The sequence below is a fragment of the Protopterus annectens genome, chromosome 14.part0 (assembly GCF_019279795.1).
Source record: "Protopterus annectens isolate FY-2018-M chromosome 14.part0, PAN1.0, whole genome shotgun sequence".
Taxonomy (NCBI): domain Eukaryota; kingdom Metazoa; phylum Chordata; order Ceratodontiformes; family Protopteridae; genus Protopterus; species Protopterus annectens.
This window is the reverse complement of record NC_056748.1, coordinates 341,701,080-341,724,349: the sequence shown is the minus strand read 5'-3', so window position 1 is coordinate 341,724,349 and position 23,270 is coordinate 341,701,080. Positions and strand designations below refer to the sequence as shown.

The window sequence follows — 23,270 nt, the reverse complement described above, 5'->3', positions numbered from 1 at the left end:
CTTGCTTGCAGTCTCTCACACACACACAATTGCCCCCTTGCTTGCAGTCACACACACACACTTGCCCCCTTGCTTGCAGTCTCACACACACACTTGCCCCCTTGCTTGCAGTCTCACACACACACTTGCCCCCTTGCTTGCAGTCTCACACACACACAATTGCCCCCTTGCTTGCAGTCTCTCACACACACACACAATTGCCCCCTTGCTTGCAGTCTCTCACACACACACACACACAATTGCCCCCTTGCTTGCAGTCTCACACAGACACAATTGCCCCCTTGCTTTCAGTCTCACACACACACACAATTGCCCCCTTGCTTGCGGTCAAACACACACACACAATTGCCCCCTTGCTTGCGGTCAAACACACAATTGCCCCCTTGCTTGCGGTGTCACACACACAATTGCCCCCTTGCTTGCGGTCACACACACACACTTGCCCCCTTGCTTTTAGGTCACATACACACACGCACACACTCTTGCTTGCATTCACACACACACACACACACACACACACACACACTTGCCCCTTGCTGTATCCTATGGACATTAGAAGGCCTCCAGCTGAAGGCACTACATATGTTACCTGTATTTTTTAGCAAGTTCCTCCTCCTATTTTATTTCTTCTCACTCAGAGCCCCTACCATGATAGTGCTATCCCTGGCCACAAAAAAAAATGGTTGCAAGGCATGTACTTCACTACCAGAAAACTAAGATCAGAAAAGCTTACCAGCCTTAGAGATTTTATCAGACTTTGCTTCTCAGTGGCTTGTGTGCTATACTCACTCACAAAATGTTATATTAACAGGCAGAATATCACTTTGCAGACTAAAGAAATAGTATTTTGTCTACCAAACCAAATATATGCCATGCTGATTCCATTATTTCAATAGGAATTGGCAGCAACTCTCACTCAAGGCATGCTGCTTAGCAGCTTTACAATGACTAAGCTGCTGTGCTTGTACAAGCAGCAAAATTCCTCATTTCCTTTCCCATCTATCTTCTATTTCTCTCTTATTTCCCTTACGTTTTTCATTAATTTAAAAACAAAACAACACACAGGCTCAAAGAATATGATAGCAACCGTGACATTAATCTTACAAGAACCTGCGCTCTATGTGTAACTGAGCATTGTGAAGTGTCTGAGGCTACTTCTAAACTATGGACACATACTGATGGACAAAATGTTGAACCTCTATATTGCCTACATCACTGTATATTTACCTGCTATAATAATCTTACATGGGAACCCAGAAATGCACTTAGCTTAGTTGCATGAAACAAGTATAGCTGCAGAAACCACCCCTGGACTACTACCACTCTCTTGCTGACTATTCATAAGTATGTTTACAGGCTGCAGAATTAGTCAATAAGTAAGTTTTATGCCTAATGGCTCCAGCGTCCACATTAAAATAATTTCATTACCCAGCTAACGGGAAAAAAAAGGTATTATTCAGCTGTGGCAAAGTTTCAAGCAGGTAGCAGGTTTAATGACACACACACTAAAACGGAGCAAGCACAGTAGCATAACAAATAAAACGGAGCAAGCCCAGCAGCATAACCAATAAAACGGATTACTAATATTAAAAAAAAAAAAAAACATGACAAGACCGAAACGCGAAGCTCAACAACAGAAACAAACAGCTGAAAACATTACAAAACATCTGCAGCATGCAGTCACGAAGCACGAGGCATCAACAAACTAAAGAAAACCAAATACAGCTACAAATACAGCAAGGTTTTTAAAAAAAACACACCAGCAACCACAATCGCGAAGCACAAGGCATCAACTAAAGAAAACCAAATATAGCTGCAAATACAGTATAGTTTTTAAAAAACACCAGCAAGCAACTAAAAACACTAGACAGTGATACAATTACTACAAGCAGCAATACACTTACTTCAGAAGGAAACCCAAAGGCAGCAAGCACAGAAACACAGGCCGACTCAAGAATACAAAAGACGCCAGCACTAAACATAACCAGGGAAATATAAACCCTGGATCAAAACGAAAATAAGTAGGCTAAGCTAAAAATGCAGCTGCGAAAGGAAAGCACGTGGCACCCTTACAAACAGAAAAAGATTAACTCCACTAATGTGCAATTAAAAACTTGGGAGGACACAATATAAGGGCTAGGGAGGCATAGAAACAGGGACAGATTACATTTAGGATACACTATTAAGAAGTAATAAGTAATAAGACTTACCTTACTTATGAAGTAGCAAAACGCTGGTGAAGAAGAAGTGCTTCACATGAATAGAGTTGACCAGATTTGCTAACACAGAAAAGGAGTTCTACACAGCACCTACTCCATTTATTAGGTTAACAGTGGGCTGGGAAAGGCAGTGTTGACATCACAATGTGGGAGGATCACAGAGATTCTGTACAGCATGCAAATAAGGCAGTGTTTACATCACTTTGGGGGAGGAAACCTCCCAGGATCTTCAGCAAGAGCTATGGCAGATGTGACATCATTATTTAAGAGAAGACTAGACAGTTTTCATCTTGGTTTTAAAACTGAAAGTCAAACAGTACGGAAAAGTATGAAGCCTAAGCAGTAAAAGAGAATAGTGGATTTTTTTTAAAGCTGTGGTTATGTTTTTTTGAGGCTGTATCACATAACAGGATTTTAGAGAGACATCAGGTAGAGATATTTGATTTGATATCCCGTTGTTTTCCTTTAAATGACATCTTACCCAGAAGACTGACTTTTTTTTCACAGCAGAGTTGGCTTCCACTCTGGATCAGTTCCCAATGAGAATAGGGGTGGGGCTACAGGATTTCAGATAAAATCAGATCATACCTCTCGACCTCTTAGTGCAAGAAATCTGGACAAAGCCTAACAAAATGGAGGGAACAAACACCAAAAAATAGTGACATATTTTAAATATTTCTCCTATAAACTTAGAAAGTTGCTAAGAGTAACAGTTTGTTTTAACATACACATTCTGAAGGATCTGAAGTCTGACACTCAAATGTGTGTCATTATTTAGTGACTTCAGTCCTCAGATCATCCCAGTGATTAGCCAGAAAACCACAAATTTTATGAGGAACAGACCAAAAATATGAGCCAAAAATCTGGACAGTTGAAAGGTATGCATCAGATGCATCGGTGATTCCATCAGTGTCTGCCTCTGTCTATACATGTTTGATCTATCTGTTGTAGTCAGAAGGCTTCTCTGTTTTTGATGCCCATTATCCCAGACGTCTGAACCTTTTATCTTTCTCCAGCATAGTTTCTGGCACTCAGTGCGTAGATGTTGAAGACTCTGGTGTCTGAATACACCATCTGTTCTGTAGATATCTAAAGTTCTTTCTTTTATGGTCTGGACTGATTGTGTTTAGCTTGCTAAGGACTGTGTGTCATTGTTTAAAGCAGAGGACTTTAGGTTCAGCCACCCTTCTAAAAATTCCTCTTTTTCTCCTGTAGCTTTCATGAAATGGAGGGAGGAAGGTTCCTTGAGCTGTGATTATTAGATGGGCTTTGTCCTGGGGCTGTGTTTAGACATTGGTAACTAAGGGTAAAAAATTATTTCTGTCCTTTCTTTTGGTTCCCCTAAATGTTTTCTTTTAAGGAAGCACTTTTTAATGAATGACCTTGCATTTTAGACATTAAGAAATTATTCCACTCCAAGACAAATTATGCAGCTTGCTGTACTATCCTAACATTGTTCAGCAGTTTTTCCTTTGTATCCTAGCCTTTAAGGACACATATATAATGCTGTTTTCCAGCAGCCACATGCATAACCATCTGCTTCTGGGAGACCTTGTCAGTTTTCTATATTCTTGGAGAAGCATACATTTTTACTAGAAATTTCTGTAGCTGACTGTTCTGGTGTAGTCCTTATTAACACCCAGTGGTCTAAAAGGACAGGTGTACTGATGGCAAAAGTGTGTTGTCTGTACTCTGGTCACTGGGGTTTTTAAGTTTTACACTCACATAGCACATTGTCAGGGGAAATACTTAAACAGATTTAGGACTAATGCTGAGGCTTTATTCATAGGTTCATAGGTAAATATTTAGGCTATCAATCTGCAGACTATTACAAGCCTACCCAATAACCAGAGGTCAGAATCAAACCCTGTATCTTGTATTTGTGAGGTAAAGCCCTTAACCACTGGTAAAGGTGTGTTTTCGGTAATCTGGCTACTATGGTTCATAAGTTTTGCACTCACGTGACACATTGTCAGGGGAATTACTTAAAACAGATTTAGGACTAAACTTGAGGCTTTATTCATAGGTTCGTAGGTAAATATTTAGACTATCAGTCTGCAGACTATTATAAGCCTACCCAGTAACCACAGGTCTGAATCAAAGTCTGTATCTTGTATCTGTAAGATAAAGCCCTTACCCATTATGCCCACCCCACTCCCTACCATATTTAGTACTGGCAAGGCTCAAAGAAAAAGTCAGCTAGCCCATGCAAATTGCTTTTCCGACTGTCTCATATTGTTAAGCATGGCTATAACATGATAGAGGTCTCCTTCATGGTTGCTTTTACTGAGGTTATTTTAAGGAGGCCTGTATAGATTCATGCACAACCCTTGTAGAAAATATTAAAAGACGATTGTAGAATACAGAGTTGAAGTCCTCTTTATCTCTGTCTGTCTCTCACATCAGCTCTCATGCTCAAAAGCTTTTTGTGTTGCTTGAGTGAGAAGAGCAGAACTAGACAAGATGTCAGAAAACAACAAGTAACCGGAACCAAAAATGACTAGGAAGGCAAAACTGACAAACCGCTAGTAAAAAAAGATGAGAATGCAGGATACCAGGTGAAATAAATCCAGAATAGCGTAAATGGTAAAAAATCCAAGCCCGTTTATTTCCACACAATCACAAGATGTCAGAAAACTTTTATTTTCCCTTCCTAAATGTATCTGAAAATTTTACACCAAAGTCATGGCCCTAGTTTAAAAAATAAACCAAACAGCAGTAATATAAGCAGAAAGGTAATACAGTAGAGGACCGCAATATTGGAATGTAGGACAACAGCAGCAGCAGCAGCAGCACAGAGTATCCTCCCGAGCTGTTCAACCAGAAACAGCACCATCACCAGTTTCATTGCACCTTCCAAGCACCCTAAGAACATGTTTTCTTTCTGCAACCAGATGGTTCAAGATCACTATAGACAAGTATGTAAGGGTGGTACTGTTAACAGGATAAACAATCCAGTTTGTGTCAGATCCATGTTTTGGTTGTGTGGTGTGCACTCCAATCAAATTCATCTTGTCATTCCCTGTTGTAAAAGACTTTCTTTGACCTAGCAAAGACACTGCTGGACTGCTTCTTGTCAAGGAAGAGATTCTGCTCAAGTTCCTTACTGGTTCTAAGGATTAAGCCCAGAAAAGATCTCTATAAGATCTGAGAAATATAAACCATTCTATAAAAAAAAGCCCAGAAGAGATCTCTGTAAGATCTGAGAAATATAAACCATTCTATAAAAAAACATGTTTAAGATGCTGATGTTACAGACCCTGCTTCCCTTTGTGATTAATTATGCCTTTCTAATACCATTGTCATACAGACTGCCTGGTCTGCACATCCCATTCTCAAAGCCTATGAATAGTTTCACGGCTTCCTAGCTGATGTGCAGGAGTTGGTCTTGCAAGGCCCAAACAATCAGAAAATCAACTGAAATGCATACAACAGGCATTGACTTATGACATGTTACTTTTTTTTTTTTTTTTTTTTACAGGTGAGCTTTACCTGCTGCAGCCCTCAATGTGAACATTGTCTTGCTACTTAAAATAACTTATAGCAGCTTCATGTTCAGTGTACCTTGGAGTTGGGGGGGGGGGGTAAGAGATACCAGAACCAAACACTTGGTGTATATATTCCACCACAGTCACAGTTCTACTGTTTTGAGGGTTTCAGTAATGGTCTTCACAACATCAAAAGGTATCCCATTTCAAAAGATTTTGTGTATGTGTTGCTTGGAGGCAACATCCACTTCTAGTTCAGTATCTTGCCATTTGGCTTGCCTTAACATTTACCCTTTGGTGGGTGCTTGCCTCATTCAAGCGTATTCTTATCAGGACTGAATTAAATCTTGCTAATCAGTAGGCATTGAAGTGCATTCAAGACTAGAGAATCACTGTAAACCAGAAAGAGGCAGATCTCTTCCCTTCCCTAGCACTGTCTGTAATTAGCTGAAAAATGTCTAAGATCTTGAGGATTCAAGCCATCTTTGGTCTTGGTTGTTGCAATTGCAATGCTTCACTTAAGAAAAATCTACTGGTGCCTCAAAAATGTGTGGGACCCAGTGCATTCTTGCACAAGGCTGTCATTCATTTGATCCTTTGATCATAGAATTTCTGTGGTGCTGTCTTTCTTCAGTGCTCATAGTGCACTTTTATTTCACTTTTTACCAGACCAGACACTGACAACAAAGTCCTCTAACTTTGATTGTTGAACTCATTTCCAGGATGTCAAAATCTAGCATGTGTGGCCTGAGACAGAGAGAACACTATATCAATTACAGTGATGGCAAAACATCTAGTTCTCTCTCTGCTTAAAACAGTGCTGAGACAGGAGTTCTTAAGTTACTGACAGAACACCACAGTGATGTGGTACATCACAAATGATGTAACCCACACCCCTTTGCAGTTTGCAGATTGCCCATGATACTTTGGAACAGGTTGTTCAAATGAACCTGTCTCCTCTGGCAATGTGTATTCCTAGTCAACAAAACATTCTAGCAGACATTCAAAATAGAACAGTCTCCCTGAGATGGAAATTGGGCAATTACTTTTGGTCACAAAATGGGGATGTCTTCTTAAGCTGGATCTTTTTACCTGTAATTTAATGCTTCATCACTACAAAGCATGGTTGACCAGCACCTGCTAAGTAAACTGAGCTTTTTGTTGTCAGTATACTTCCTATTCCAAAGCTGTTAAATATAAAATGTATATATGGGTCTACTTTGTTTCGTTGAATCTCATTTCACTGAATTTATTTTCACCCCAACCACATTGCTGAAAACACAAATAACTGAAAATGCATTTCACTGAATCTCATTTCACTGAACTGCAGTTAGTATATATGGCACTGTGTAGAGTACTTTAAGGCAAGAAAAGGTATATGCCCTTTTCCCCACTGTAGTGCGATCCTGGAGTTAATATATATAGTTAGGCAGGTGTGGGTAGCACATCCCCCACCCACATTGGTAGTTGTAGGGGGCTTAGCCCGTCACTTATTTTGAGTACATGTTGTCTTCCGAAGAGAGTTAGTTATTGGTGTTGTAACCATGCATCTCTGTTGTTTAAAATGTATTGTTTTGACGTTTTTGGTAAAATACAATGTAAAACAAACAGGGTGGGGGGGCTGTGCCCCCACCCCCCCCCTAACTGTATATACTAACTTCAGGATAGCACTACAGTGGGGAAAAGGGCATATACCTTTTACTTGCTTTACAGTACTCTACACAGTTCCATATATACTAAGTTCAGTTCAATGAAATGAGAATCAGTGAAATGAGTTTTCAGTAATTTGAGTTTTCAGCGATGTGGTCAGGGTGAAATGAGATTCAACAAAACAAAGTAGACCTGTATGTATGTATGTATGTATATATATATATATATATATATATATATATATCTAAATTTTGCCAAATCATACATGCGGGCAACAGTACAGATATACATACCGAATCAGTCGAGGCCCGGGTTAACAACGACCACCACCAGTACTGTTGGCCAACAGGGTGCTGGTGGAAATTGGGCTACTGTTGGCTGAAGGAAGAGAAGAGGGGGAAGGCATGCCCGAAGGCAGGTAAAGGCTAGGACTGTGATAGTGAAGGTCGGAACTTTGAATGTTGGCAGTATGACTGGTATAGGGAGAGAGCTAGCTGATATGATGGACAGAAGGAAGGTTGGTATATTGTGTGTGCAAGAGACCAGATGGAAGGGGAGCAAGGCTAGGTCTATCGGAGGGGGGTTCAAATTGTTTTATCATGGTGTGGATGGGAGGAGAAATGGTGTAGGGGTTATCCTGAAGAAACAGTATGCTAAGAGCGTTTTGGAGGTGAAAAGAGTGTTGGATAGAGTGATGTTTATGAAGCTGGAAATTGATGGTGTAATGATGAGTGTTGTTAGTGCATATGCTCCACAAGTTGGGCGTGCAATGGATGAGAAAGAAAAATTCTGGAGTGAGTTGGATGAAGTGGTGATGACTGTACCCAAGGGTGAGAGACTGGCGATTGGAGCAGATTTCAATGGGCATGTTGGTGAAGGGATCAGAGGGGATGAGGAAGTGATGGGTAGGTATAGTGTTAAGCAAAGGAATGCAGAAGGTCAGATGGTAGTGGATTTTGCGAAAAGGATGGACATGGCTGTGGTGAATATGTATTTTAACAAGAGGGAGGAGCATTGGGTGACATACAAGAGTGGAAGAAGATGCACACAGGTGGATTATATCTTATGTAGAAGGGCCAGTCTGAAGGAGATTGGAGACTGTAAAGTGGTGGCAGGGGAAAGTATAGTTAGGCAGCATAGGATGGTGGTTTGTAGGATGACATTGGTGATTAAGAAGAGGCGGATGAGTGTGAGGACAGCACCAAGGATCAAATGGTGGAAATTGAAAAAGGGTAATTGTGAGGTGGAGTTCAGGGAGGAGTTAAGACAGGCACTGGGTGGCAGTGAAGAGTTACAGAATAGCTGGGTAACTACAGCAGAGCTAGTAAAAGAGATGGCTAGAAAGGTGCTTGGTGCGACATTTGGAAAGAGGAAGGAGGACAAGGAGACCTGGTGGTGGAATGAAGAAGTACAGGAGAGTATACAGAGAAAGAGGTTGGTGAAGAAGTGGGATTGTCAGAGAGATGAAGAAAGTAGACAAGAGTATAAGGAGATGAGGTGCATGTCAAAGAGAGAGGTAGGGAAGGATAAGGCGTATGTAGATTTGTATGAAAGGTTGGACACTAAGGAGGGAGAAAAGGACCTGTACCAATTGGCTAGACAGAGGGACCGAGCTAGTAAAGATGTGCAGCAGGTAAAGGTGATAAAGGATAATGAGGGAAATGTACTCACAAGCGAGGAGAGTGTGTTGAGCAGATGGAAAGAGTACTTTGAGGGGCTGATCAATGAAGAGAATGAGAGGGAGAGAAGGTTGGATGATGTGCGGATAGTGAATCGTGAAGTGCAGTGAATTAGCAAGGAGTAAGTAAGGATAGCTATGAAGAGGATGAAGAATGGAAAAGCTGTTGGTCCAGATGACATACCTGTGGAAGCATAGAGGTGTTTAGGTGAAATGGCAGTGGAGTTTTTAACTAGATTGTTTAATGAAATCTTGGAAAGTGAGAGGATGCCTGAGGAATGGAGAAAAAGTGTTTTGGTACCGATTGTTAAGAGTAAGGGTGATGTGCAGAGCTGTAGTAACTACAGAAGGATTAAACTGATCAGTCACAGCATGAAGTTATGGGAAAGAGTAGTGGAAGCTAGGTTAAGAAGGGAGGTGATGATTAGTGATCAACAGTATGGTTTCATGCCAGGAAAGAGCACTACAGATGCGATGTTTGCTCTGAGAGTGTTGATGGAGAAGTATAGAGAAGGTCAGAAGGAGTTGCATTGTGTCTTTGTGGACTTAGAGAAAGCATATGACAGCATGCCTAGAGAGGAGTTGTGGTATTGTATGAGGAAGTCAGGAGTGTCAGAGAAGTATGTAAGAGTGGTACAGGATATGTATGAGGGTAGTGTGACAGCGGTGAGGTCTGTGGTGGGAGTGATGGATGCATTTAAGGTGGAGGTGAGATTACATCAAGGATCAGCTCTGAGCCCTTTCTTATTTACAATGGTGATGGACAGGTTGACAGACGAGATCAGACAGGAGTCCCCGTGGACTATGATGTTTGCCGATGACATTGTGGTCTGTAGTGAGAGTAGGGAACAGGTGGTGGAGACCCTGGAGAGGTGGAGATGTGCTCTAGAGAGGAGAGGAATGAAGGTCAGCAGGACTAAGACAGAATATATATGTGTGAATGAGAGGGAAGATAGAGGAATGGTGAGGATGCAGGGAGTAGAGGTGGCGAAGGTGGTTGAGTTTAAGTAATTGGGATCAACAGTTCAGAGTAATGGTGAGTGTGGAAGGGAGGTGAAGAAGAGAGTACAGGCATGATGGAATGGGTGGAGAAGAGTATCAGGAGTGATTTGTGACAGATGAGTACCAGTAAGAATGAAAGGGAAGGTCTACAAAAGGGTAGTGAGACCGGCTATGTTATATGTGTTGGAGACAGTGACATTGACAAAAAGGCAGAAGTCAGAGCTTAACGTGGCAGAGTTGAAGATGTTAAGATTTGCACTGGGTGTGACGAGGATGGACAGGATTAGGAATAAGTATATTAGAGGGTCAGCCCGGGTTGGAAGGTTTGGAGACAAAGCCAGAGAGGCAAGATTACATTGGTTTGGACATGTGCTTAGGAGGGAAAAAGATGCTAAGGCTGAAGCTGCCAGGTAACAGAAAAAGAGGAAGGCCTAAGATAAGGTTTATGGATGTGGTGAGAAAGGACATGCAGGTGCTTGGTGTGACAGAGCAAGATGCAGAAGACAGGAAGAAATGGAAACAGTTGATCCACTGTGGCGACCCCTAACTGGAGCAGCCGGAAGTAGATATATATATATATATATATATATAGATATAGATATATATATAGATATATATATATAGATATATATATATATATATATATATATATATATATATATATATATATATATATATATATATATATATACACACATTTATAAAGAGAAAGAGTGAGAGAGAGAGAAAACCAAGATTTTATTGCTCTTCTGTGACTGAGACAGCCATGATTTACCCTTCTCGCAGACATTATCAGTCATTTAATTTTAACATTTTCCTCTATTACAATCTTCTTATCTAACAAAAAGGATGAGTGCTGTATCAAAATCACAGATCTCTGTTTCACATCCTTTTTTTTTTCATACACCTTTATTGAATTATCACTTGTGACATAGGCATATTTACATTCATATAAAAGTAATCAAACTATATTAACATAAACATTATGTTGTTGTTGTTGTACTACACATATATTGCTATATATCATATAACTTTAGCAAAATTACATAAATTATTCAATTGACTTCAGGCGCCTAGGCAGCGAGACATTTCCCTGTAGTACATTTGACTGGGGACACATGGCAGAAGTGACAGCTGCAGGGAAATATGGCTGTTTGCAAATTCCGTGTAGGCAAAGAGAAGAATGTGTTGCTATGCCCACAACTTCAAGAACCAAAGTCACAGGGGGAAAACAATGTCCATGGTCCCCAAGAGAACAGGAGACAGCAGGCAATATGGCAGGCATCAGCAGCAGGCTGGCCTGAGGGCATGCGAGTGGTAGTACAAATGCAGTACCTTTATAATCGGTGCGTGTGGACTATTACTTCCTTTACATTGTCTAGGGAACATTGCCTAAAATGCATACTGGAGCATAAATGTGACTACAGTAGCATGCAGGATTTCCTCCATGCTGTAGCACACTTCTACATGTTGGAGTCACATAAGTATGTACTCTACACTGAGCACAACACTCATTACTTCTTCTGCCTCCATGCATTTGGTTGTTAAAGCTGTGAGCATGGCAGGATTTGCTTCTCTTTGCCTCAGGGAATTTGCAAACAGCCATATTTCTCTGCAGCTGACTGTCGCTTCTGCCATGTGTCCCCAGTCAAGTGTACCACAGGGAAATGTCTCACTGCCTAGGTGCCTGAACCCTATTCAATCCTTGCCTTTTTTAAACAAGAAACATCTTTATTAAAAACCATCACTTATTATATAGACAATCCTACATTTATATAAATGAAAACAAACCACACCGACTCAATCTTAGTTGCAAGCATTTTACATCACAAACTATACTGAAACACTCACAGTTGCAAACATTATACATTACTTATAGTCTACCCAATTTTGTCACTCAAATGTTACATAGCTCATTTAAGTCCTGTTGCCTTTTAAACATCATTCCTCCCTTATATGTATTGTTCCCACAATTCCCATTTTTTCCTATGCAGTTTGCGTCTACCTCATTCTAAAGATCTCAAGTCCATTTGTATTATCTCTGTTACTATATTCACTACTTCCAGTATAGTTGGTTTAGATTTTTATTTCCATTTTCTAGTAATTGCTTTTTTTGGCAGCCACCATTATTAGATACAGCAAGGCCTTACCATGTCTAGGCAGTTCCGATACTGTATCATAGCTCATAATAATCACCTCTCTCATCGTCGGACCAATCTGCCCACCCAGCATCTCCAACAGTATATCCCACAGGGAATCCTTAAAGTATGGTAACTCATTGCACTCCCAGAAAATATGTTCCCAACTACCTCTTTCTTCTCCTTCACACCTCCAACATTTGCTGTCTGCTTTTCACATCCTTAATATTATTTTCTCAGATGAAAACATGATATTGATTCCAAAAAAAAAACTTGCAACTAGACAAAATGTTTGCTAAATATTTAAGTTTTTTTCCCTGGCTGGTTTCAGGATGTGGATTTGGATGTGATTTCCTGTTGATTTCCACATATTCTGTAGTTTCTTGCTGCACTGCTTAGTGCTGGCCCCACCTGCCCTTCAGTAAAAGTACATTTGTCACCCACATTAACTTGTATGCCCAGACATTCATTGTAAGTATCACTCTGCAGGAATCTGTTACTGTTATGGGAAGTTGACAAAAGTAGGATACATGCCTGCTCATATTTTTTCAAAGTTTGGATGCCGATATAAACATGGAGTGTTGCTCAGTGACCTAGGAATAGAGCCTGGCTATGCAAACATGAAGTGTGTGCCCTTCTCAGTTCTGTTTCTTTACTTTCTTTTTTTTGTTTTACTGCAAGAACTGAATAGTTGATCTCTTTTGCTTCCCTAGTTCACCTGCTGGCTTCTAGCCCTTGATCTTGGACAGTATTAAAGAGTCACTATGATCAGAAACTGAACAAAATATGCATGTTGTATTTTATTTTGATGTTTTGTGGTATACCAATGTCTCAGTGTCACTCTTAACTAATGTTGTTTTGCTGTAACACAAAATGTCCTGATGGGAGCAGACTTGGTACATTATTTTGTTTTGTGGTTGGGCTTTTTCTTTTCCATAATGCACTCTGGGTACTGAGCAGGTGAGCTTATCTTGTCATACTGTCTTGTGCCAGATGTTTGCATTTACTTAGGATGGTCTACTCAGAATTTACTGCTAATTTTGAGAATCTCTGGACAGTGTCTGAAACGTTATGCATGTTTCATACACACCAAATTAAGTAGTTTCTTCCTTTGATGTAAATAATGTATCAGTGGGATTTAAAAAATAGGAATCTCTTAGCATCTGAAGTCAGTCAATTGCTGTCAAGTCTCTCTACCGTCAGGTTACATATAAACCATTTGTGAAATATCCAGAGGCTGAATAAGTCTGTGGCCCTAATAGAGTAAAGGAATACAGAACACTAAGCCTAGCCTCAGAGGTACCAACACACCTCTCACCCGCTAGCCATTCCCAAGTGCGACCTCTTTTTCTGACCATATAAATTTATCCAACACTGTGGAAGGCCAATTTCCCACAGTTTCTCCAGCCAGCTTGGTTGACATAGAGATCCTGAGGCAGTGTAGCAACTGCCTCATGTTCATTGACAACCCTCTACTCGTAGTCCACACAAACTCAACATGTGAGAGATGCAACTATATTAAGAACCTTGAATCCATGCTCTGTCACACATCAGTCAGTACATATGACAATGAGCGGGTTGTCAGCATGTACACCTCACCTCCTGCTCCACCCAAACCCACATCACGCATACATACATATGTGGAGGCCTAAACATCGGAGACCTCCTAAACACAAACACAAGCACGCCACACATAATAATTCCTGTGCAGAACACAATACACATAATAGCTCACATACCAGTGTCTCACCTGTCAAGCCCTTAAGGCAAAACACAAAATCAAAAATGTTAGTCATAGGTGATTCCATCGTGAGACAGACATATGTCCCTTTCACCAGCCTGGATAAGGAAAAAGTCACGGTCAGCTGTTTGTCAGGTGCCAGTATCCACCACATCCCACATGTACTCAAGTCTGTCAACAACAGGTATTGTTAGGACTCCGTCATAGTCCATGTTGGTGTGAACAACATGAGATGTACCTCTCTGGACTGTATGAAGAGAGACATGACTGAGCTCTTGGACTGTGTGTTTCAGGCAGGTATGTCCCAAGCCTTAAGCAACATTTTACCTTCAACTAGGATGATGCCTCAGTACAAACAGAAAATGATTGACTTCAATAATTGGCTTAGTTTGTGGTGTCATTCCATTGGTATCCAGTATCTGTTAGCCTGGGCTGACATGATTGACAGACCTCGATCCTTTGCCAGAGATGGTCTTCATCTGTCACCCCTGGGATTTTGGCTACTGGCTAAGGCTCTTACCACCCCATAGTGCCTTTTTGGGCAATGTCTCAAGGACAAAATTCCCAACATAAAAACTCCACCTAAAAACAACCTCATGATTATGCTGCTAAATGCTAGGAGTCTTAATATGAAACTACACTCACTGGAAGCAGCTCATCTTAGAAGACACTGACATTTGTGCAGTCACTGAGACCTGGTTCAGGGCTATGGAGAGCACCCCAGCCATACAGGGTTACACCTCCTTTCTCACATTCAGACCACAAACTGAAGGCATGGAAACTAACGGAGGCTGCGTATCAATATTCATTAACAATAAGTACACCTCCAGATTGGTTAAATAGTATGATTCCCTGGAGATACTTCAGGTGCAATTAACTGTTGGTAGGACACCCATTCAATTCATTGCCAAGCTACAGGATCATCTCCATGAATCAGGGCACGTACTCTACCTATTTGGATCTACTTGAGTCTATCAAGATACATCTGAACACCATGGTTTTGGGCAACTTTAACTACCCATCATACCTCTTAAGGATTTTCGCAGGATGTCCAGATTTTTGCCTCACGTTTTTTGTTTGTTTCTCATAAAATTGCTCTTTTCTGATAAATCATCAGCAAATAATTGAGGATTAAAATCAGAAACAATGGAAGACATTTGAGTTTCAGACTTCATACCCCTCAGAAAATTCATGCTAATGTAAAACCTATTATGTCAACCTTCTAAGCTTATAAGAGCAGTATTTAAAAAATGTCTCTATTTTTGGGCCTTTGTCCCCCATTGTTTATGGCTTTAACCAGATTTCTTGCTGTAAGAGGTTGAGAGGTATGCTACCCATCCATTGACTGGGTAAATTACTCATGCTCAAACTCACTTGCCCAAAGGTTCCTCTACTTTGTTAACTCCAGTGCCCTGGACCAGCTGGTTGACACCCACACAAAGGGTGCCAACATCCTGGATCTGGTGCTTGCCAATATGGGAGACCACTGTAACGCCCCCACTGTGAGGTCTTCCCTGGTGAGATTTGACCACAAATCAATCTCCTGCGAAGTAACCATCACACCTGCCCCCCCCCCCATCAGCAACTAAACTAATAAACTTCTCCAAAGCAATTATAACCTCTTATGGGATGGTATAAATAGCTTCACTGCACCCCCCACCAAGTTGGAATTGGTAACTTTGCTGAGTTCTGCACCAGTGATTTATACAAACACCTGTATAACTGCATTGACTTGGCCGTACCTGATAAGACCAAAACAAGCTCTGCAAGGAAGAGCAAACCTGCGTGGTGGACAACTGCCATTAACAGGCTTTACAATAAGAGGAAGAAATTGCTGTCTAAGGGTAACAGGGAATGAGCCTTAAACTGGAAACAATCCCTCCTCATCTTAAACAAGCAAATAAGACTAAGTCCTCCAAAGCAAGCTATGAATCCAAATTGGCTTCCTCAGTTAAGGACAGCCATAAGGCGTTCTTTATTTACTACTGTAACCTAAAAGAAAAGGTCCAGATTTGTGCTAAACTGGTAGTTAATGATACCACATGTACTGAGCCTGTGGACATAGTTAACCTGTTAGCCGACAGTTTCTGTGAAAACTTCACTCCCCTGTCCCCACCATATATACCTATGACATTCCTACCATGTGGTCTCTAAAGAACAGGTTGTAAACACCCTCTGTAAGGCCAGAAACACAGCATCTATGGGACCTGATAACATCCCAGGCTGTGTCCTACATGGGCTCCAACAATAGTTAGTAACACCAATGAGTACTCTTCAGTCATAGTCTAAGCACTGGCTTCTTCCTAGCTGAATAGAAAACAGCCACCATTATTCCATTGCACAAAGGTGGTGCTTCCACTGACTCCGGGAACTGTAGACCTATTAGCCTGACTAGCCTTATCTGCAAGGCCATGTAGCGAATCATCACCAACCTTATCAACAAAAATATAGGTAATCTCCAAACACTTGACCCGGTTCAGTTTGGATTTGTCCAAGGGAGATCATACCTGTTAAACCTGGTGGACTTCTTCAAGACAGTCATCAAGACCCTGGGCGGGGAGAAATCTGTGCATACAGCCTACCTAGACTTAGCCAAGGCTTTTGACACTATCCCTCACTCAGGCATCATTGGCAAACCCACCCAGATAGGTATCAACCCTTATATCATTAGCTGGGTTGCTAACTGGCTCACTGATAGAACCCAGATAGTCAAAATAGGGGAACCCACCTCCAACAGCAGACCTGTAACCAGTGGTGTTCCACAGTGATCAGTCCTGGGACCTCTACTGTTTGGAATCTATTTCTCCAAAGTACAAGCAAAAACTAAAGGTCTGTGGCTGACAAAATTTTGCTGATGACTGCAAACTGGAAGAGGTCATAGAATCCCCAAACGATGTTAACATCCTACAAGAGGGTCTTACACAAACAAATAATTGGTGCTAAAGTCATAGCCTCAAACTCAATGCAAAAAATGTATTATCATCCATTTCGGAAAGAACAGTGTTCCTGCTAACTACCACATCAGTAGCAACACCCTAAGTACATACTCAGTAGTGAGAGACATGGGCACACAGGTTGAAAGCAAACTTGCCTTTGATCACCATGTCTCCACAGTGGTAAGTAGGGCATTTTGTATTGCTCATCTCATAAGTAAGGGCATTGCCTCCAGAAAAAAAAGAAGTTATAACCTCCCTGTACTTTTCTGTCATCAGGCCAGTAATTGAGTACAACTGCCCTGTTGGTATCTACCTTTCCAAGCACCTGCAGCAATTGGCAAGACCACAAAGGTTCCTCACAAGGAAGATTCACGGTTTTCAGCATCAGTCCTGTGTGGATCATCTGAAATCACTGGCACTTCATTCTCTTTCATACAGACTACTCAGAGGTGATCTCTGCCTTGCATATAAGGCAATTGGAAATGCTGCATATCCGCAAGTCAAATGGTACATGGGTTACTCTCTCTAATGACCTTAACCTGGTATGTGACATTACTAGAACCTGCTGGAGGGACATATTTGTCTCCCAGAGGTTACCACACCTTTAGAAAAGACTCCCACATCATGTCAAACAGAGAACCTCATTGGCTTTCTTCAAACACAGTCTGGACGATTGGATGAGTAACCGTAAATTCAACCCGAGGGTTCCACCTGTGTCCCTCTTGGACAGGGGCAATAGGTGCTGATTGTGAAAATAAGGGTAGAACTTGGCTAGGCTTGTAAGGGTCCTAGGGCCATTAGCCTAGTAACTTTCCATGATCCTATGTAAATTTAAGTACCCAAAAAGAGAGGTCTGAATCCCTAGAAACTCAATAGATTTAATATCCCCAGTGGATGTCAAATAAAGTAATTTATATGTTTGTCCTTTCCCACAAATATTAAAATAGGATAGGCAATATGATGTAAGAGCAAGAGAGAGAAGTTCCTAAGAAGAAGGTCATGAGATTTCAATGTAATAGCAAGGGAGATAAGTTACTAAAAAGAGGATCTTGAAATTTTGATTTACGAGGAAGGGAGATTAAGTTCCTAAGAAGAGTGAGATGAGATTTCACTCATTCCTAGCAGGATGTGCATGGAGGAAGCTTACTAGGGTAGATGTGCCACTGAAGGCAAGAACCTGCTAAGTAACTATTTTTAAGTATGCAGTGGTATAGGGATCATTATGTAGGCAGGAACATGAAGTCTAAGAAAGGAAGTCATGTGTTTGGGGTATAGTTGTCATTTAAGTACAAAATGTATTTTTCTTTACTACAGAACCAGATATTGTGTATGGTTTTCTACTATTTCAGATTGCCTCACAAGAGAAAATTAAAACAAGTCCTGCTGTGATTGTCAGATTCCTTCAAATGATATTCTTCTGGAGTGTCTCTTAGGGGATCGTCACAATGCAAATAATTATTAACATTGCAATAAATTTAGCAAACAAATATGTAAATAAATAAACGTCAACAAGCAGTGCGTATAATGTTCATGCGTTTAGAGCAGAAGTTAGTAGCTCCTCTTTCTTCCTCTGCTAGTCACAAATCTTACAAAAGAAGCATTTTAAGGAAAATAAGTAATACATAAAGTTTTCCTCTCTTAAAACAAAACAATAGAAAAATAGAAGTTATGGAGCCTATAGCAGATTCTTTATCTGGGAACAGGTATCCATGGCTGAGAAGGCCCAGGTTCTGGGCAGCTGCTGGAGTAAAGTGCCATTCACCCTGTCAGCAAGTAGAAGCCTATTCAGTTTCCACTGTCATCAATTCTTCCTGCTACAGCAAAATGCTTTGTCAAAAAAACAAGAAATATATATATATATATATATATATATATATAAACAGACTTTGTCAGTTTTAGCAATGACAGTAAAATTTTACCCAGTGCTAGAAATTTTTAGACTGAAAAGAATAACTCTTCCCACCCTGGAAGTTAAACTTTCTAAGCATCTAATGAGGGACTAAACGTGTGGTCCTTTTTCTCATTTCTACACGGTCGATTTTCTGTGTTTCTGCTCCTCCTGTGCTAAGTGATTTACCTGATAATGGATTTGTTACATCAAGGAACTGGGTAATAGTGCAGTCAACAACAACATGTAGCTGATTGTAGTAAAAGTGTCCAGCTAAGAGTTGTCCTTGAAAATAATCCCCCAGGAAATCAGTTTCTCTTTTGGTTTCTGTAGACTATAAATGTGGACTGCAAAGAGTTGGCCCCAAAACAGGGGTGTAGCCAGTGAATTCCATTTTGCACGTACAGATGCTTATTGCTACCCCCCCCCAATATACCTAGCATTTAAAAAATGGTCCTGTCACTTGAACTATTGCCCCATTCCCACCCCATAGTTACTGTGTGTAACATTTCAGCTGCTCAGTCAAAAATTAATAGAGGTATTGTTTTTAGATTTGCAATCATCTCTGCAAGCAAACTATATGCATGTTTTTAGAAGCATTAATCTAGACGGGTATAGGCATCACATGGCTTAATAAAGCCCCAGTGTTTCTAACAGGTTCAGAAAAAAATTGTACTCCTTAGAGTACAAAGAGTATGCCTGGCTACACCCTTACCCAGAAGTATTTTGCCCTGTCACTACTTTCTACCCATGGGTAGCTTGATTGATGGTCTGTTTTCAGCAGTCAACTGCAAACAGTGTCAGGGAATGTGTCCTCAAAAAATGTAGGCTTCTGTCTTACCTTTCTCTTCATGTTTGTGGAAGGCAAAGAGGTTTTGATTTTTGTGTAATAGATTGTATGTGGGTATGGGCATAAACTGTAGTGATTAAGACTCACTTTTATTTGGTGCTCCCTGGAGAATGTCTGTTGTTATGAGGTACGCACACACACACACACACACACACACACACACACACACACACACACACACACACACATGTGTGTGTGCCTGCCTGAGTTCTCCCATCCCTTCTCCGTATCTCCTTACAGGAGGGCAAAATAAATGGACATATGATTGGCCAGGGAACACAGCAAAATCCATGATTGATGATGGTGGAGGGGAATAACCAATATGTATTACTCATTCTTAAAAACAGTAGTTAGATTATGTTACATGATTCCTTTCCTTATGTAGGCTAATGGAGAAGCAAGCAGAAAGGTCGCTGTGAAAAATGGGTAATATCCAAGTCATTTAGTAGAATGTAGCACGTAGACCAACTTCACCCTGTATTCCCATCTGAACAGCATTTTTGTTTTCAAATTATTTATTATTGATGATATTTTATGTGAAAAACAAGACTTTTCCATGAACTAAATATAATCATTAAGTTAATGGAGTCATTTGTCTTCTTTTGGTTGTCTATTACTGTTTAAATAATCAAGCCCAGGGTCTCTGAAACTTCCTCCCCACTGGATGAGAAAATCCTTCACATTGACAGGTTTTAAATGGTTCCTCAAAAGCCAGTTATTTACCTTGGCATGTAATTATCCTATGAATGCCTGGTAATTAGTAGTTTGCATTACTTAATAAATGTTAGTATCAGTTTGCTCTTGTTTCTTTGTATTGCTTATTTATTGATGTTTTTGTTGTTATTTTATTTTTCTTTGTGTTTTTAATTGTAGTGGTGATTGGATATAAGCACCTTAATAAATGAATTTGAAGTACTAGTAACACAGATAACAGAAAATAGAGCAAATCAACAAAATTGAAAATAAATGTAGGTACTTGCGTATTATCGCAACCACATTTCCAACCTGATAGTTATTAATGGTTTGATGAAAATATTTTTCAAACAGTGGAAGCTTATTTTGTTTTCTTTCATAACGTTGTTTTCAGTACTGTAACTTTACTCAGTGTAGTGTACTTTATATATTCTTTGTAATATTGTGAAGTTAGTAATGTGAGTATTTGAATGCTGGCAGCATATTGTCTTGTATTGTTTACTTGTCATTGATGAACAGCGGACTGAAAGTCTGGACTGTTGATCACAATTGAAGTTTTATAGCTTCATATCGTACTTGAACAGGCAAGTTTCTTCAGCTCCATTTTGGAATTGATAAAACATATATGTTTTGAGAAGTTGCTACTGATAAGTTTGTCTGCATGTACTATATTACCTTCATTACACACTCTTGCTGGTTATGACGGCAGTGCTCCTGTTATGTGTGTTATTACAGCAATAACCCACACCTGGGTGTGGGTACTGCTGGATTTACCCGCGGTTGGTGTGGTTTGGTCACGAGGGTGAAACCCGAGTGGCCAAACAAAGCCAACCTTGGGTAAATCCAGCATTACCCACACCCAGAAGTGGGTTATTGCTATTATACAATGACATTATTTAAGAAAAAAAATAATTACTTTTCTTAAATAATGGCATTGTATCATGCCTCCTTGCTGCCCTTCCGCAGCTGTCTGGTATTCTGCGACAGTTCTGATGTACTGCGCATGCGTATGCCTACGCAGTACATCAGAGCTGTGGGGAAAAGCAACGGAGAAAGCAAGATCTCCGTTGCTTTTTAAAAACTGTTTCGCTATGTTAAATGGGTTTAACATAGTGAGACAGCTTTAAAAAAAGCAACGGAGAATCTCTGTTGCTTTTTTAAAGCTGTTTTGCTATGTTAAACCCATTTAACATAGCGAGACAGTTTTGAAAAAAGCAACGGAGAAAGCAAGATCTCCGTTGCTTTTTACAAACTGTCTCGCTATGTTAAACTCGTTTAACATAGCGAGACAGCTTTAAAAAAAGCAGCGGAGAATCTCCGTTGCTTTTTTTAAAGCTGTCTCGCTATGCTAAACTCGTTTAACATAGCAAGACAGTGTGAAGCAAAGGAGATCTTGCGTTCTCCGTTGCTGTAAAAAAAACAGTTATAGTAATGGAAAAAGTCCGGGCGACCGGACCTTTTTCCATTACTATAACTCTGATTTACAACGTGCACGCTGACCAATCAGCGTGCACGTTTTTGAATATTAATTGGGGGTCGTTGTATAATAATACGTCTGTACAGGATGGCCATGAGTTTTATGTTGAAATATGCGTTAGCAGTACCTAGCAGTATCAGCTGTTGAACACACTGGTTTTGTTATTTTGCCGAATTATTGACCTGATTTCTGTTCAGATCCTTCTGTAAGGTAACTGTGTGTGTGATTTTTTGATTTATCTTCAGGTTGTTTTTAACAACTGTCATTTATTTCAGAGGAATACCGTGGGTTCATTACAGCTTATGATCTGCATTTATTCAGTTAACGCACTTTTGCCAATGATTCTCTGCCATTGCTTATGTACTCGACACTGGTTCTCTATTCTACAAAAGTGCTTGTTTGTTTAAATCATCCTTTGCATTACAAGTGAACATAACCTTTCATTTGTTTTTCAAATAGTTGGCTTTCCAAAAAAGTTATAAATAACGTGTTTCTGTTCTTCTGTTTCCTGTCAGAGCAAGTGTCAGAGTACTTACATATTATTGCAATCAGATTTTGAACAGGAGAAACAGCTTAACGGCTTGGAAAAGAGCCATTTCTCCTGTTTGAAATACGGTTGTGATAATACGCAAGTACCTAAATGTATTACTTAGGAGGTCATTTGGTGAAAGCAGTTGTAAAAGCATGATTTTTTATGAAAATAATGTATTCGTCCTCATGAATAGTAACAGGGATTAATTACTCTGCAATCTTTTCTACTGTGTTTTGCTGTGTTCTTACTTTCTGCCACTTCTAGCTTTGTTGTGAAATTTCTTTCTCTTTCTTTCATCAGAAATTACCCAGAAAATGATGACTTAAAAACATTGATGCAGGAGCAGCTAAACTCACTGTCAGAGTAAGAAATTAATTGTATATTCATTGCATGCTTTCATTGATTTTTTTCAACAGTAAAATTTTTATGATGTATCTTTTTGTGTCTGTGTGTGTGTGTGGGGGGGGGGGGGGGGGGGGGATTTTTCTCATTTGTCATTATGAGTACTTTGTCTTTTGCAAGTAACAGCCTGTGACAATCAGTGGTTGCTGTTAGGTCTGTATATCTTTATGCTTTATGACTGCCAGTTCTAAACTGCAGGTGCCCTCTTGTGGTGCCTTTTTGCTATTGCACCCTTAAGCAATTATTGTTTATGGGATAACTTTACAGAGCCAGTCCTATTTTTTTTTCAAAAGACACCTGAATAGTAAAGCTCCAATAGTATAATAAAATGCAATATTTAACATCTGTATTTAGAAAAAAAGAGAAAATAATACAGTAGAGTTTATTAAGTCAGGGAAACTGCAGAGCAAGAAAAACTGTAGTAATCAGCATGTTGGTGCATGGACTCTATGTGCACACAGAAGTAAAACACACACAAGTTGAAGGCTATACTAAGCAAACATGAAATAATATAACTATGATTATAACTAAAAATAGTTTCAACTAATCAAAAGTAATAACTCATAATTTTGCCAT

General features: G+C 40.1%; 1 protein-coding gene across 1 annotated transcript in view; it reads left to right on the top strand.

The window, feature by feature from the left end:
• The window catches only part of WDR11 (WD repeat domain 11), a 2,002,440-nt gene that overhangs the window by 1,615,669 nt on the left and 363,501 nt on the right, over positions 1 to 23,270 (top strand). Inside the window, exon 21 of the mRNA XM_044056072.1 lies at positions 22,593 to 22,655. Within this exon, the coding sequence (XP_043912007.1) occupies positions 22,593 to 22,655 (63 nt within the window). The remainder of the gene's footprint in view (positions 1 to 22,592; positions 22,656 to 23,270) is intronic.